At 43.6% G+C, this 15652-nt stretch overlaps 2 protein-coding genes across 9 annotated transcripts in view; one reads left to right on the top strand and one right to left on the bottom strand.

The window, feature by feature from the left end:
* Positions 1–2978, top strand: part of tnmd (tenomodulin) — a 45096-nt gene extending 42118 nt beyond the window's left edge. For both annotated transcript variants that reach the window (XM_020092525.2, XM_020092455.2), the window contains exon 7: positions 1906–2978. In XM_020092525.2, coding sequence (XP_019948084.1) covers positions 1906–2115 — 210 coding nt within the window. In that variant the 3' untranslated portion in view covers positions 2116–2978. The remainder of the gene's footprint in view (positions 1–1905) is intronic.
* A 6112-nt stretch (positions 2979–9090) lies between these two features.
* The window catches only part of elf1 (E74-like ETS transcription factor 1), a 35496-nt gene continuing 28934 nt past the window's right edge, over positions 9091–15652 (bottom strand). For all 7 annotated transcript variants that reach the window (XM_020084879.2, XM_020084872.2, XM_069532147.1 and 4 more), the window contains 7 exons: positions 15425–15599; positions 15173–15277; positions 14875–15036; positions 14666–14749; positions 13807–13999; positions 13267–13626; positions 9091–12043 (listed from right to left, as the gene is read on the bottom strand). In XM_020084879.2, coding sequence (XP_019940438.2) covers positions 11236–12043; positions 13267–13626; positions 13807–13999; positions 14666–14749; positions 14875–15036; positions 15173–15277; positions 15425–15599 — 1887 coding nt within the window. In that variant the 3' untranslated portion in view covers positions 9091–11235. The remainder of the gene's footprint in view (positions 12044–13266; positions 13627–13806; positions 14000–14665; positions 14750–14874; positions 15037–15172; positions 15278–15424; positions 15600–15652) is intronic.

The raw sequence follows: 15652 nt of genomic DNA, 5'->3' as shown, positions 1-15652 counted from the left end.
CGTGTGTGAGGGTGTGTTTGCATGTGTATTCGTGAGCCCGGCTGTGTGATGAAATCAGATGCAGCGAGGAGGTAATGGCTTTTTGCTCTTCATTAATGCTGCTTGTTTGTGAGTGACTGCCTCAGATTTCCCAAGGTGAACCATTCTTATCACTGCGGCATCCCGCTGGAGACGGCAACTCAAAGCCGGAGTGATGAATATGTAGCCTCCGTTTTAAAAGGATAGCTCTGATTAATTGTCTTTAAGGTACAATGCTGCCCATTGGCTGTTTGTTTTTGATAAACGCTTCGTCATTTGAATAAAGAATTTTCCTCATTTTCCGGAGCTCCAGATTCGGCGACGTCCCGGTCTGGGCTGTGAGGAGCAGATAAGATTATCGTCGGTCCATTGACAGCTTTCGTGTTGTTTCCATAACAGATTGTTGCCTGGGAGCTGATGACCTGAAACTTGACTGAAACAATAAATCATTAAAAGCCTACCTGTGCTTGTCATAGTAATAAATCAAACCTGGCTCCCCCAGATAGCATCTGTCCCTCCCTCTCCATGTGCTTTAAGTATGTTTCACTAGTGTGTAATTTTACTCAATATATCATAACATCAAATGCATGGGTTACTTGTTGTCATGCACGTGGTAGATTGGTTGTTATGTGGATACAGTCCACTAGCTGCTGCAGAAAACAAATACAACACAGTGTAAAAGACGACACTGACTTATATGAGTAAAAGCAAGAAAACCCCCAATTCCCATACTCAGTGTAGCAGGACACGATGGGGGGGACTCAGCCATGTGCTCCTGTGGGTCCTGTCCTCTTAAACAATTCCCACACATTTTCTATTCCCCACAGTGGATGTGTTTTGTTCTGCACCGCTGCATGTAGCTGAGTCATTGTGAGCGCCGGCAGAGAATTATGCCAGTTTGTTCTCGGATGTGCAGTCAGCACAGGGCCGTCGTCTCCTGGATCCGAGCAGTTTAACGAGACAGTGCGGGATTGTCTCAGAGGATTCATTTACTAAAAAGAGATTGAAATGTGGTCAAATGCGCGCTGAGGGCAGTGGCTGCCTCCACTCGCGAGCTGAGTTAAGTGGCACTTCTCCGAACCCCTATTTCGGGGGGTTGCTCTTGATCAAAGACGTGGCACTCAGCCCCCGTGAGTCTACGAGGGCATGAACCAACCGGCACAATGGAAAAATCCGAGGGCCATTAATTCTACCCAATTTACCTTTCGTTTAGGTTTCATCTGGCCTCTCTATAAATTCAGAGGCAGCCAGCGAGAGCAAATGAAAGAATCCTTGTTAGGCGATCATTACTCTGCTAATTGCTTTAGGAATGTGCCATGCACTTAAAGTCAAGGTCAGGGGGAGGATGCCAAGACGTGGGGAGCTCGAGTTTTGAATGCTCTATCGGAGGAGGGGCAGCCATTTTGGTGCAGAATGACGGCTTTGGTTAAGCAAGGAGGTCAGAGATGAAAGAAATAGAGTAATTATGCTCCTAACTACTACATTAGACTTGCTTTGACTGAAATTATCCCAGGTGGAGAGGCAGTGAATGCTGGATTCAGGGATGAGGCATTGTGCAGCTGCCAGTCGTGCTACCTCCGCTATAATAGAAAGGTCAAGGGTGTTACATCATCTTTTATGCTCCTCCAGTTTAAATCAAGCTTGCCCATTCTCGCCGCTATCTCAATCTGTTTGTCACAGTCGTCAAGCAGGATTCTGATCTTTTCACTCTTGTTCGGGTTTTATGTATATTGTGCTGACCTACAGCCAGAGCAGCCTCATCAATTCCATCCTCCTCCACCTCCTCTTCATCCTCATCCTCTTCTCTTGCCCTTGCCCTTGCCTGAGGAGGACTGACATTTGTCATGTGTGTAATCATAACCCTGCTCGCTCCTGTGTCCTCTGCAGAGAGACGTCGGAATCGAGCTGGAGAACCGCCTGGATGACAACGGCTACTGCTGCCAGCACTGTCGCCGTGGTTATCGCTACTGCCGTCGCTACTTCGAGCCCCTGGGTGGCTTCAACCAGTGGCCATACTATTACCAAGGAGGGCGGGTCATCTGTCAGATTGTCATGCCGTGCAACTGGTGGATTGCCCGTATGCTGGGCAGGATCTGAGGAGGGGGGTGGGCGCCGTCTGGGATTTAAACTGTTTGTGTCGTCAAAGGTACAAATTCTCCCCTTTGACAAATATTCTAGACCACTTGTGAGACCAAAGCAGCCCATCGCGCACAATTATCATCCAATCCAAAAGTCAGGCCCATTGAGCATTAGTCAGTCTAAATGGCATTTGAAGTGTTTAGAAAATGTCTGTGGTTGTTTACAGCTGTCTCATTTTCTTTGCTTATCTACCTGTTTGGACTCCTCGCTGTTAGATCCTGGTCAAGTGGTGTAATTTGGTTTGGAAGACGTCGCCATGAACCAATCTGCTCTAAAGCGATCTGTCCTCACTCTGTTGAGCTTCATGTTTTATTCTATACGATGTTTTCTACATATACTGCAGTGTATCGCCATGTACAAAGAGTACAACTATATATATTAAACATAGTGAGTGTTACTATCATATTAGACATTAACTCTTATGTCTTTTTCTGATATGTTTTATTCTATATTCTTGCTATTCCTCTGTTTACCCACCACAAGATATTCAATATACACAAATAATTAAGTTGTCACAGAAACTTGCTGAGTTCATGCAGCACTTCCTCGCCACACGCTCAAATTGTGTTATAAATTATGTAAAACTTAGATTAAATGTGACACCGGATACAAAAACACAATATTATACTTATATAATATGAGAAAAATATATTAAACAAATAAGAGACACGACAAAGTCAAGAAAAAAGTACAACGTACATAAAAAAGAAATAATAATTGACCTAGCCTGCATCATTAGAATTCTGTTCCTGTTCTCTGTTCTTGGTCTCATGTTACACTACAGACGGAGGTACAGTATGATTAAAGGTGTACAGACCTCAGCTGTCTTCTTTGATGTACTCACTCTGTTGTGTTGTCCTCCATTTTCACTGTTGCCGCAATGCTTTACCTTGTGCCACTGTTTCCTCTCTGCCGAGACCATTTGAGTCTGTACCACCACATCTCAATCTGCCGCGCTGGAAAACCTCTCACATCTGTAACTAACAGATAAGCAGGTGAGGGCGACGTGTGTAACTGATGCCGTGTCATCATAGGAAGGTGCATAAATGCCCGAGAGTATTCAAGCCAGATATTCAGAAGACAACAAAAGAAATGCTGCTGTCAAGTGCTGCATTTGTTTCTATCTCCTGATTTTCATTCCACGTATGAATCATCTCAGTTGTCGTGTGAAACAATGACACAAACTTGTTGCCCTCCAGTGTTTGTGTGTATTTGAATCTGACTCATGCGATCGATAGAAAAAGACAGATGTTTTCCCACCGCTCATTAGCAAACATCTAGTGGCATATTAAAAAGTCTTGAGGAGAAAAAACATTTAATAACCTGAGACTCTCTTGGATCTAATGCATAACAATGCTTTGTTTACACTGATGAGGATAAGGAAGCATCTCGCCTGCTGAGTAAACCTGGAAGTCGACTGGTGTTGGTTCGGTGTGATAATAATGTCTGTAATATCAATAATATTTGGCAGAGAGATGGATTTTGGGAGAAACATATTAGTGTATGTAAATGTTTAATGGATGTGCTCATAAATGGAGTTCAGCCTGCGCCCATATTGTTATTTTTTAAATCAATAATGCCAATGGCCCAAAGCAACATGTCAAGTAAAAAATAGTGGCATAAGTTAACAAATGCAATAATTGCAAACATACCTCAAATAAACTGACAAGTGCACAGAGAAGCCCTGGAGGCAGTTCTAAAATGTTCATGAAAATCAGTGTTTATAGAATTCATTTCTTACTGTTTCTCTGTTTATCACATCAAAAAGTCCTGTGTTTATTAAAAAGGATGCAGTCAGCGTGTCGTTCTGTTGTTGCTTTTGCACTCCAAAACATTTGGAAATATTGTAAGTGTTAGTTGTCTATCTGCCGAGGTCTCTGCGGACTCCGAGGACTCTTTTGTGTAGTTGTGAGAGTAAATTGCCGTGGAAGCCCTGAGAGTGGCTCTGAAAGGGGATGGCTCACCCTGACTGGAGAGGCTGATACAGATATTACCGCCGGCTCCCTGAGAGCTCCTCATGCCTGTTGGGATAAAAAGTCCAATATTAAGCATGAAAGTCAAACTTTGAAAGCACAGACGTGTCACAATTAAAAATCATCATGGAGGCGACCCAGAAAGACGCTGGATGGTGTTGATGCTGCCACTGGTACCAGCATAGATGGGCCTCAAAAAAGGAGCATCCTCCGGTGTGCCTCCTGGAGAGAAGGTGCCCTTTTTCTGGGTTTAATAAATAAATAAATAAATTTGTTTTTGCACAGAGCAAGCCCTGCCTGTCAATAAACATATTATATAAGACAAAAATCAAAAGGTCAGGACATTAGTGCTCCTGGCGATGCCCTGCCTCCATCCTGCTTCCTTTTCAAGGACAGACATCAAATACAACAAATGTCTGGAATATTGAGTCCAATAGTTTGGCTTCACATATGAAGAATGCAGCGGGAGATTGTGCCGGTCAGTATACGTCCAGGAAAATGTCAGGCGAGGGTTTACCTCTAGGTAGAACATGCAAGAGGCAGGACATGGTGCACGACTCCCGCTGAGGAAATCAGTTGTTTTTGTTCAGAGCACAGAGACACTGGAAGAGATTCTTGTCACCAAAAATTCTTGAATCTTATCTCATTTTTTCTATTTGACATCTTCGTTGGTCTCTTCTACATGAATTCTTTTGGGTTTCTTCCTTTCAGTCGGGTGTTATCAACATTTTCCAGCTGCATTCTCACATGGTCTCATAGGATGTTTTTGGATATGCTGCCAGGAAAAGTTCAGGAAAACTCTGACTCGGACTGATTTCCGTTCCTACATTTCAGTGCTTGTCTGAAAGCAGCCACAGCGTGATGAGTTGACATTGTGTGGCCAAAAATCATTTAACTTTTATATTGATATTGACACTGATTGGCAATGAGGTCCAGTCTATTTGCTGGAACTAATCATTGGATTGAAATGTAACTAGTTCTGTTAGCAGTGTGTTACATGATGACCTTTACCAGTAATTTGAAAATCAATGTAATGTGCTGCGGATGTATTTGTCCCATTAAGACCAGGCATGTGGACTGAGCTCCTCTGGTGTCTATGGGTGCATACAAGCTAATGGACTTTAGCATTACCTACAAAATGTTGATTGTAGGATTCTGATAACTGATCTGCTGGATCGTGGTCGTTGGGGGGGGGGGGTTGTAGATCACCATCAGTGACAGCCCACCGACAAGCCCCCTCCCTCTGCTGTGACAGGAAGGCTGAGCAGATTCATGGTTGTGAAAAATGAACAGTGTATCTAAGTCCTTGGGAGAGCGGAGGGGAGAGGGGGGTGTTGTAGTCGTAGTTGTCATAGTCGCCTCAGCAACGGAGCAAATGCATCCCCATTATTCAGTTTGGGAGGGGGCGGACTTTCTCTTCTAATGTCTCTGTCGCCACTTTTAGTCTTTACAGAGATGAACTTAGCGATATCACGTTATGATTATTCACTCCAGACTAATACTACAACCACTGCACCAGATACCTGCTGGGATCTGGTCCCAAACTGTTTGTCGCTGTCGTTATAGAATGGAAACCGGCCTTGTGGACACTGAGGGACTCATCCATCAGGTTTAATTATCCAAATCATATTGTATTGTGTAGTAAGGTCATTTCATTTATATGAAATGTTTGTCCTTGTTTCACCTTGAAGACCGGCCGCAGCCTGCGACCTGCTATTTTTTCCTTTTTCAGACTTCATAATATTTTTAGACATAGGATTTCAAATATCCACCCTTATAACTATTTCCTGCCCTTATCCACCCAATTATTTACTTATGTTGATGTGTTCTTGGTTTTCATACCACTCTCAGTCTAATAACCCCCAGACCCAACACCAATTATATATCTCTTCAAGTCTGCTTTATCCCTTTTAAACTCTGTCTGCAGTAATAGTAGTAGTAGAAGAAGTAATGGTTGTTTTATTACATCTGCAAAGGAAGTTATATTTTCACCCCAGTCTATGTCTGCAAGATTGCGCAAAAAAAACTACAGGACAGATTACCACGAAACCTTTTGGAAGGATGCGTTATGGGTTTGGGAAGAATTCCTTTCATTTTGGTCAAGATCCAGATCAGGAGACAAATCCAATAGTAACATTGTGAGTTAGGACATTTTTCCAACGTTTCATTGATTTCTCAGAGAATAACTGATTAATCCTGATGAAAGAAATCAGGCATGTTCACTGATATTACTGAGTGTGTACAATTTGGTGCAAATCCCAATAAAAATCCAGATCAGGTGAATTTAAATGTGTTTTCATAAGGGGACTGTTGGACCTTGGTGGAAGTATGGACTCTATACAGCTACATAGAGCAATGGAAAGCATTGCTTACAAGTAGCATATGGTGGTGAACCACAACAGTGTATGCTAATAAAAACAATGATTAATATAAATACATTATGCAGTTAATAATGTAGCTTGTATTGCAAATGCACTCATTCCAAGGATATATTCATTTATCTTAATGCCTTTTCAGAATTGAGCCTCTCGATCACCCTCCACAGGTCACTGCAGCTGCACATGTGTGACAGCAAAAATTGTATCACACTTCAATTGTTGCATGTTAAAAAGAGCGTCCAAGTCTTGGTCCCCAATACACACATCTCCAGAGGTCATTGAAAGCACCTTGAGGACAAAAGTGGAATTGAATCTACAGCTGTTTAAAACTGCAGTTATTAATGTGGTTTATTTTCCATATTTACAGTCAAGTACGATGCAAAAAATGTGATGTTTAGCAAATTAGCTTATTTAAAGTGATCTGCGGTGGATTCATTTAAAGAGAATGAGGACACGATGAGAAAAATCAAGACCGAGTCAGTGATGTTTTTTCCTTCTGAGAATGCAAAACCCTGAACTGCTTAAAATCAAATCATCTTTGATTATTAATCAAATGTCTGGCTTTTTAAAAACCCATCCATCCACATGAAAAGGAAGTTAATTTGCATTCCTCCCATGGATGAAGTGGTTCAGTACCGTCTACATTAGATATGAAGCAAATCTGCCACAGTGATCTACTCTCTCCTAGAATGAGTGAAAGAATATATTGTTTCTGATGAAGCCCTGCACGATCGTCCACATGCATTTTACACACTGTCGAGGAAAATCCCCCTCCAGCTCTGTTTATTGCGGTTTTGATGAGGAGAGGAACGACTGCTCTGCAGGATAAACACAGAATCAGAACAGATACTGGGTTCAGCACAGTCCAGAGGGTTTCGCCTACCAAGCCTGAGGAATGGTGACCATATCATCTGTGAATTGAAGTGAATTCATTTCATTTGTTACTAAACCAAAATACACGGGAGGGGGGACTTCACACCCAGCTGCTTATTTTCATTTGATATAATCACTCTTTCTTTTTAGATCCATGAGTTGCTATTCTGGGTGGGAGGAGAGTGAAAACCAATGTATGAGGAGTGTCTGTATTTAGATGAGTGACCTGAAGAGATAGTTCTCTCCACTGCAGACTGAAGCTCAGGGCGTGCTGAAGGATGCATGTACTACCACTGCCATCTAGTGTGCAGAGAGGAGCACTGCTGCAATATCAGACCCAGACGTTGTTATTTCACATTTTCTGTCTTTCTTTGACAACATTTTAAAACCAAGCTCAGTCTCCCGTCCTTAAAAACATTTACTCATCGAGATAGCATTCATGTATTAGAGGGGTCTATTTGAATGTAAGCTTGGCTGTAGGTGGTCAGGTGAACATGCTGCATAAAAGCTGCAGTGGCCGAGAGACTGCAGTCATCGACTCCCCTTTCCTCTGTAATGCTGCAGTCAGTCTAGTGACCTGATGGTTAAATAAGCTCTCCCTGTACTGTTCCTGCCACAGGCTGGAGGCACAATAATGTCAGCCGTCATACTTCAACTGCTCCCACTGTGAGAGGCAGCATGGCACAGCAGTAAACACTCGCGCTGTGTCAGTGGCTGCAGGCGACACAGAAATAGTCTTCCTCTCCCAGGACCTGGCTCCTGCTCCATCTTCAGGGTCTCTGACTCACTAACCAAAGGAGACGTAGCAGCTGTTAGTAGCCTTTCATTATTTTAGTAATCCATAACAACCTGCACTTACCATATGGCAGGCGATCGATGAACGACTGAAGTGAAAAAGCTGAGGGTCTGTTTAGATGTAATGGAGGGTTGTTTGCTGCTGAATGTGGAGCTGGAGCAATGATTTCACACTCATTTCAAACTATTTTCCCATTTGCATAAAACTCGGGAGGATGTTGGAGGAGTGAAGAAGGTGTTAGTGGTGGCTGGCCTGTTCTTTTCTGTGTGTGTGTGTGTGTGTGTGTGTGTAACCCTATGGCAAGGCTGGATTGTGTGGTACACAGCTGTGCAAGTGGGTGTAGACAGAGCTAGGCAAAGTAGGCAAGCCCCGCTGCCAGACAGCTTCCTCAACCACCACTAACCCACCCCCCTACCCTGAACACACACACACACACACACACACACACACACACAGAACATGTTCTCTATAAAGGAATCAATCCAAGTCTGCCGAACCTCTCAACTTGCCAACCACAGCTTAAACACACGCACAAACTCTTGTCTACGCTGGGCTCAGCTGTCTTCGGCTCTGGCTATGTCAGTCACATCATGCTGATGTATTCACAGCAACTGGAGGAGCGGTGCTCTTAAGTACAGTCCAATCAGTCTCTGACCTGATAATGGCTCCATTCCAGCCTCCCACGGTTTCTTTCTCTTCAAACAGATTGTGGCTGAACGTCCCCCAAAGCTGCAACAGCCCAACAATACAACTCTGGAGGTTTTTCAAGGCAGCAATACTTAAAGTTTCATTATCGAAACAGTATAAAATGAATTACATTTCTTTAAAATATATCTTCTGTGACATTTTATCTGTGCCACGCACGATTTCCAAAACCACTTTATCTGCAACAAAACAACAAATAGAGAGGATATTCAGTGACAGGGATTTGTTTTTAATTAATACATTGACTTTTTTCTTAAAAATCTATTCTATTTTCAGCATAAGGGAGGCCATTGACAACCAAAGACAAAAGAAGCAACAAAACATTAGCAGTGGACATACCTCACCATCTCACAGAAAACAGTGCTTTAAGGAAAAGGCAGGGAGATATAAGGGTATATGAACAATGCAAAAAAAGCAGCAGATTCCCATTCAAAGATTTCACTGCAGAAGAAACCCAGTGTAATTATTGATTGTCCAAAAAGAATTATACATTCAGAGTGTCTTTGCAGAGCACTTTGGCTGATGTGGGGCTGTGAAGCAGCAGTTTAACTCCTGTCCTTAGGTGCCAGTGCAGATGGAGGTCAGTGTGTCTGAATGTCCTCACTCTGCAGCGTCAGTCCAGGTGGAAAATACAACCAATTTAGCTGTGATACCACTCAGGATCAATATGGCTTCATCCCCGGGCCGAGCCGACGGGCCAATCAGACGGGAGGTCCTTAACAAAGTGGGACAGAAAATAAAGTAGGCACAGACTCGACAAACCGAAGAGGGGAGAGAAGAGGAAACAAAGGTAGAGAAGGAGACGAGAGAGGAGACGTGGTGAAGCAGGACAGGACATGAGATGAAATGAGGAAAACTGAAAGCACTGGTTTGCCTCTGCATCAAATAACTGAAGAAACTTCTGATATGATTTCAAAGAGATATGGACTGATACATCTGACATAATGAATCACACAGAACTTAACATTTGCGAATGAGTAGCCTTGACTGATTGACTGTTGAAAAAGGGTAAAGAGGTATGTCCGCTGAAGAGAGGAAACCCAAAGCACATTCAGTACATGTTTCATTCAGACACACAACAGAGGCTATCTACAATAACAGAAGATAACAGTGCAATAATGATGCTGCACTGAAAAACTCAAGAAAAATAGCTAAGCTGATAATATGGGAGGCTGTACAAGTGAAAAATATTGGTCTTACAAAATAAACAACCAAATAAGCTTCCTAGCATTAATGTTCATATTCTTTGTATTTTCCCTCATGTTTACACATGTTAATAGAAGACAAATGTGTCTTTTTTATACAGAATTTAGACATTCAGAAAATAAATAAATTTGCTGTGGCCATAAACTGAATCTGAATTGTGTGTATATATCATATATATATATATATATTCAATTTCATATAAACAGGGGTTAAACCTCTGAGCCTCGGCTGATAAAAATCAGTGTTTTCTTTCTCTCCATTTGTGCCTCTCAATGTTCGCTGTGCCTTCACTCTGCAGCTCAATACGAAACGGTTTTGATGTTGAACTGTCTGTGTTGCTCAAAAAATGCCCATTTCCATAGTAACAGTGTTTTAAGGGCCAGGAGTAATAGAGAGCAAATGCATAACATTGTCTATATGAAAATAAATGAGTAATAAGCTCTTAAATGTCTGGAAAGCCTTTTAGTCCATTTTCCATCTTTTTTTCCCCAGATGTCCAAGAAAGAGTCTTGAACATGAACTTCCTGTAAGGTACTTTTCACTTTAAATCTGAGATGTGTGTTTATTTCATCGTACTGAAAAAAGCATCCACCCCTTAACTGTGGGAAAAGAAAGTTGAGTGTGGGTTTAAAAACACATATTCACTGTGTGTGATCTCAGAAGCATGATTTCATTGCACCATTTGGCATTCAGTCCCCGGATTTGGTTTGTTGCATTCTCCTCTTTAAACATACAAGTCCAGTGAGATGTAAATGAAGACAATTACTAACTGGCACATTTGGTAGACAGAATCCCTGGTTAATCCAATGGCTGTTCTCCTAGATGTGGAGGTGTTTTGTGTGCATGTGTCTGTATCTTTGTGTGATGGGGTTCATGTCTACAGATAATAATCCCAAATCTCAAAACTGACTTCTTAGAAAAAACTAAACACTAAAATTTGATTTTCAAAATTAGGCACATGGTCACAAAATATGTGAGTAAACAATAAATCCTGAGGCTGAACTGACCAACCTTTAAGAGCAAAGCGTTGCAAGATCCCTCACTTCTGATCTCTGATCATCGTGGTAGGAAAAGAAAACAAAGTCTGTGGTCAAAATGGATTGAATTGTTGTTTTTGGTTCAGCTTGTGTGCTCGAGTCCTGCAGCCCTAAACCTCTGCAGGTTCTGCCTTTATCTGGATAAAGTTTGCAGGCAGTTGAAGAGACAGTGGCAGCTCCTGCAGGCCTTTGATTCCCTGCTCAGGCTGCAGGGACATCTCCCCACGCACCTCCAGCTCCTCCACAGGGGTCAGGCCTTCACTAGGGCTGCTGCTCTGGGAGTAATGTCCATTAATTATAGTTTCACTTGCAGCCTCCTGGCCCTGGTTTTCACTGGTATCGATGATCACAGTCCTGTACTGCAGCTCTGCCTCCCCTACCTCCATCTCTTCCTTGTCAAACGTGTGTGCTGCCAGTGATGGATCGCCGTTCACCATAGACTGAAAGTAGCTGGGGTCCAGCATCTCCTCTTTGACATGCAGCCCTGAGAGATCACTGGATTTGAGCACAGTGGCAATTACTGTGCCAGGCTGCTGTGCCACCATGGTCTGCCCGCAGGTGGTGTTGATGGCGACCAGGCGCGGGAGGCTGTTGAGGTTGGAAGCGGTGGAACTAATGACTCCTGGAGGGGAAGTGCAGGAGGAGGAGGCATGGATGGCGGGGGAGCCCAGATTGGTGACCAGGAGCTGCTGTGGGAGGCCGTCCTCCAGGCTGTTGGCTCCACCTGCTAGGGAGGCTGTTTGAATGGTGAGCACATCTTTACCACCTGCTGTGGTGGAGGGCATGGTGTGGAGAATAACCCGAGGAGGGGGGGAGTGACTGGTGTCCCCGTTGGCCAGAACAGTGGTGAGGGGAACAGACTGGAGCGAGCCAGGAGACGTCAGGACCATAGGAACTGATGCAGGAGTAGTGATGGTCCTGAAAAGACAAAACAAACTGAATGTGAACCGGTGTTTCTTCATCTTCTCAGGCAGAGCCGCTATAATTGAATATTCACTTTGTATCTTCGCAAATATAGACAAGGATTATTTTTTAATGGAACCCTGTAGAGAAAGTTACCCAGTGCACAGCTATGATCTTAAACAGCAGAACTAATGCCCTTATTAATATAACAAACGGCATTGTCAGCTGTGCCGCAGAAATCATTATTCTCCTTGATTCCTAACTGCACACTATGTTTAACTGCTCAGGAGCAACACCAGGCGACTGATAACACATTAATAATACAAGCAATGCAAAAGCAAACAACAATACTGAAAACAAATCTTAACAACAACACAAACTCCAGATGAAAAACATTAGCTAACGCTGGTGAAACAACAAAAACTTGAAAATTACAAGATTCTAATTTACTGCATTAGATAAGATTGGATTGTAAGATAGTTTTCTGTTACTGTGTCTGCCCCAGTGCATCAAACGTTCAGCCAACCAGTTACAAGTCGCAGCTATTAATAAAGGGTTGAGTCATATAACATGAATCTGAAGGACAAGCGCTTCTCTGTGCATTTTAGTGTGTAGCATATGGAACTCATGTTTTCTGTGTTTAAGCTTAGTTTAGCATAGCATGGCTTAAGAACAGTAACTTCCTAGAGTAGGTTATGAGGTAATATTTCTATTTTAGATAAGGGCCTGGTCACAACGTATCAGAGGCAAACCGTCTGATCACTTCCAATCTGTGGGAGCAAGGAGGCGAATAAAACATTTGCTTCCTGTGGCAAAATCGCAGAGTGACTTTAAGTGCAGGTCAACTCTGGTGAACTTTGACCCAGGATATCCACTTCGTATTTATAGATGTGTGACCAGGCCGTAACAATTGTCCGACCACACTCCACCCCAGAAGGTGGCGGTAATGCAACAACAGCAGAATCAGGCTAGCACTTCAACTACATTTTATTTGCACAGCACCAAATCAAAACATACTTTATCTCAAGGTACTTTACATAGTAAGGTTGAGACCATACACAATTAAAGAGAAACCCAACAGTTCCAACAACGTGCAAATGCAAGCAATGTCCTTCTACTCCCAGTCTTTATGCTACGCTAAGCTAACTGAAATGAAAGCATTCTTCATTACCTACAGTTTGTCCATCACTGAGTGGAAAACTCTGGTAACAGTGTGTATAACTCTGTGTTCTTCTCACCTCATAGCTTGTGTGGGATCTTGGTCGCACAAGCCATGATTCGCTTGAAACATGTGGACAGACTGAAGAAGCTGCCCGGTGAGTCCACCATTAGCTTCCTGGTAAAGACACTCATCATTAGGCTCCTTCTTCATTTGCTTCACTGAGACTTGGTGTTGACCGTGAGCCCTCCCTGGACCTTTGGACCCTCCGCGGGCGACAGACCTCCCGTTGTTAGATCTCTGGTTACCATAGCCAGCGTTGGCGTCTGGGCCCATGTCTTCGTCCTCGATCACCACCAGATCAGCTGGCATCTCCTTGAACTGGTACACCAGCCGCTGCCCCTCCACTTTAGCCAGGATGCCTCTTTGATAATAATACCTAGAGGAGAACGTAGATGAGGAGCGGTTACGGCCACAATCATCATTCAAATCTGAGAGCATTGTTAAAATGTTAACCATCATTCCAGTGCGTTGCTTTGAATATGTCTGTGGAATCACGTCTACAGGGTTGAGAGACAATGTGCAGGACAACGATGCTACATCTGTATGTTCCTCTTACCTGAGAGCTCTTCCCATGGTCTCATAGTTCATGTCAGGCTTGTTCTTGTGTTTGCCCCACAGCTTTGAAACAGCTTTGGAGTCCACAAGCTTAAAGATGCCTTTCTCCCGCTGGGTCCACTTGATGTATTTGGGACAGGTGTTCTTATCCTGCAGTAAAGCCAATAGAAATTCCCACAGGTAGATGGTGTTGCCTGCAAACCGGAGGGCGGTAAATTAAGTCATGTTTTTAAAATTCAGGCACATCATACATTCATGGTGGGGCCTTAGAGCCTTGCTCTTTATTTTGTAATATTTTACTGTTGTATGGCAGCTGTGGGGTTACAAGGGAAACTGTTCTTTTCTTATAACCATTGTTGTCAAGTCAGTTGTGTGTGTGCATGTGTGGCTGGAGGGAAATTAATTATACTGAGCCCGGGAGTAGATTACTCCAATTTGTGAGATAGTGCGGCCAGAAGTGGTTAAAAACAGCAACACTCCCAGCAGTCACTTGAATCCCAGACACCATGACAGGGTGATGTATATCTGTGCACCTGGACCTGCCGTCTCCAGCCCCCTCCTGTTTGTGTCACACACTGTATCGTGCAACGAGGGCTCACATCGAGCAGCACAAGTCTGCTTCTATCAGCAGAGCATCAGTGTGCCCTCCGGCCTGCAATCACTTCTGTTTCCCGGTGAAACACGGCATTGTGAGAGCCCCTCATCCATTAACTCGGCCAGATTCAACCCAGCTGGACTGCAGGGGTTGAGGACTGCTGTTTGCACACTCCACCAGAGGAAACAGAGCGTACACAGGAGGAGGAGAGACCTTGATTTTTATTGGCTCGTTACAGAAAAGCAGACCAGTTAGTGAGACTTACCTTTGCCCTCTTTGCTCTTCTTCCTGAGTGGCAGGTTAGGGGTGGTGATTGGGGAGCAGGGACGCACCGCCCGAGGCTTCCGCACTATGATTCAAATGGAGGGGTAGTGCATCATGAGGTGAAAGGTCACAGTGAAATCATCCAATTACTACAGCACTGAAACTTTAGTAAAACAGCTCATTCCTCAAACAAAGAAATAACACTGTTACCTTTATTTTTTTTCTGAGGTTTCAAGGGACACTTCTGAGGAATCTCATCCATGGATGAAGTGTCCTCGTCCAGGGACATGTCAAGGGCACTGCTGTCCATCTGGTCAGGCCTCAGTGGGGCGTACGTCAGGTCTGACTCCAACAGAGCTCCATAGGTGTGAACTAAACATAAATAACAGATGCAGGAACACAGGCAGTGTGAGTCTTATGCTCCAGGTAAGAATGATGGTGGATTAAAGCATGAATATTTTGCATCATTTCTTCAACAGTAGCGTATGAACAATGCAAATGAACTTACTCATACGCTTCTCGTCCAAAATGTTGTTTGGAGACTCCATGTTAAGAAGAGCTGCTGCAGCTTCGCTCGTCTCCATGCTGTCCTCACCACCCGACACTGTTGTTTCTGAGCAAAGACAAACACATATTCATACATATGAGATTCCTGACACAATTTTATTCTTAAATGCTTTTGAGACACAGTCTTTTCTAACTGCTCTGATTAAGGCTTAAAATGCTGCTTTATGATTGAGAGTTAAGTAACTATGTCTACCTGAGAGGTCCACACCCCCCACCAAGATGGACTGTTCCTCCACCACATGGAGGGTGGTGTCCACCATGATTCCATTGGGCACCTCGTCTGAATCCAGGCCTGAGTAGACCTGCAGCAGATCAGCCGCAGGCACCTGCTCAACAATCACCGCTGGGAACACTGACGGGTCGTCCAGCTGAACGGAAACAGAACACACACACACACACAAAAAGAAAGGTATGAGGTTTT

The sequence above is a fragment of the Paralichthys olivaceus genome, chromosome 9, assembly GCF_024713975.1.
Source record: "Paralichthys olivaceus isolate ysfri-2021 chromosome 9, ASM2471397v2, whole genome shotgun sequence".
NCBI classification, from domain to species: domain Eukaryota; kingdom Metazoa; phylum Chordata; class Actinopteri; order Pleuronectiformes; family Paralichthyidae; genus Paralichthys; species Paralichthys olivaceus.
Note: the sequence above shows the minus strand (reverse complement) of the source record. Positions and strands in the feature narration are given on the sequence as shown.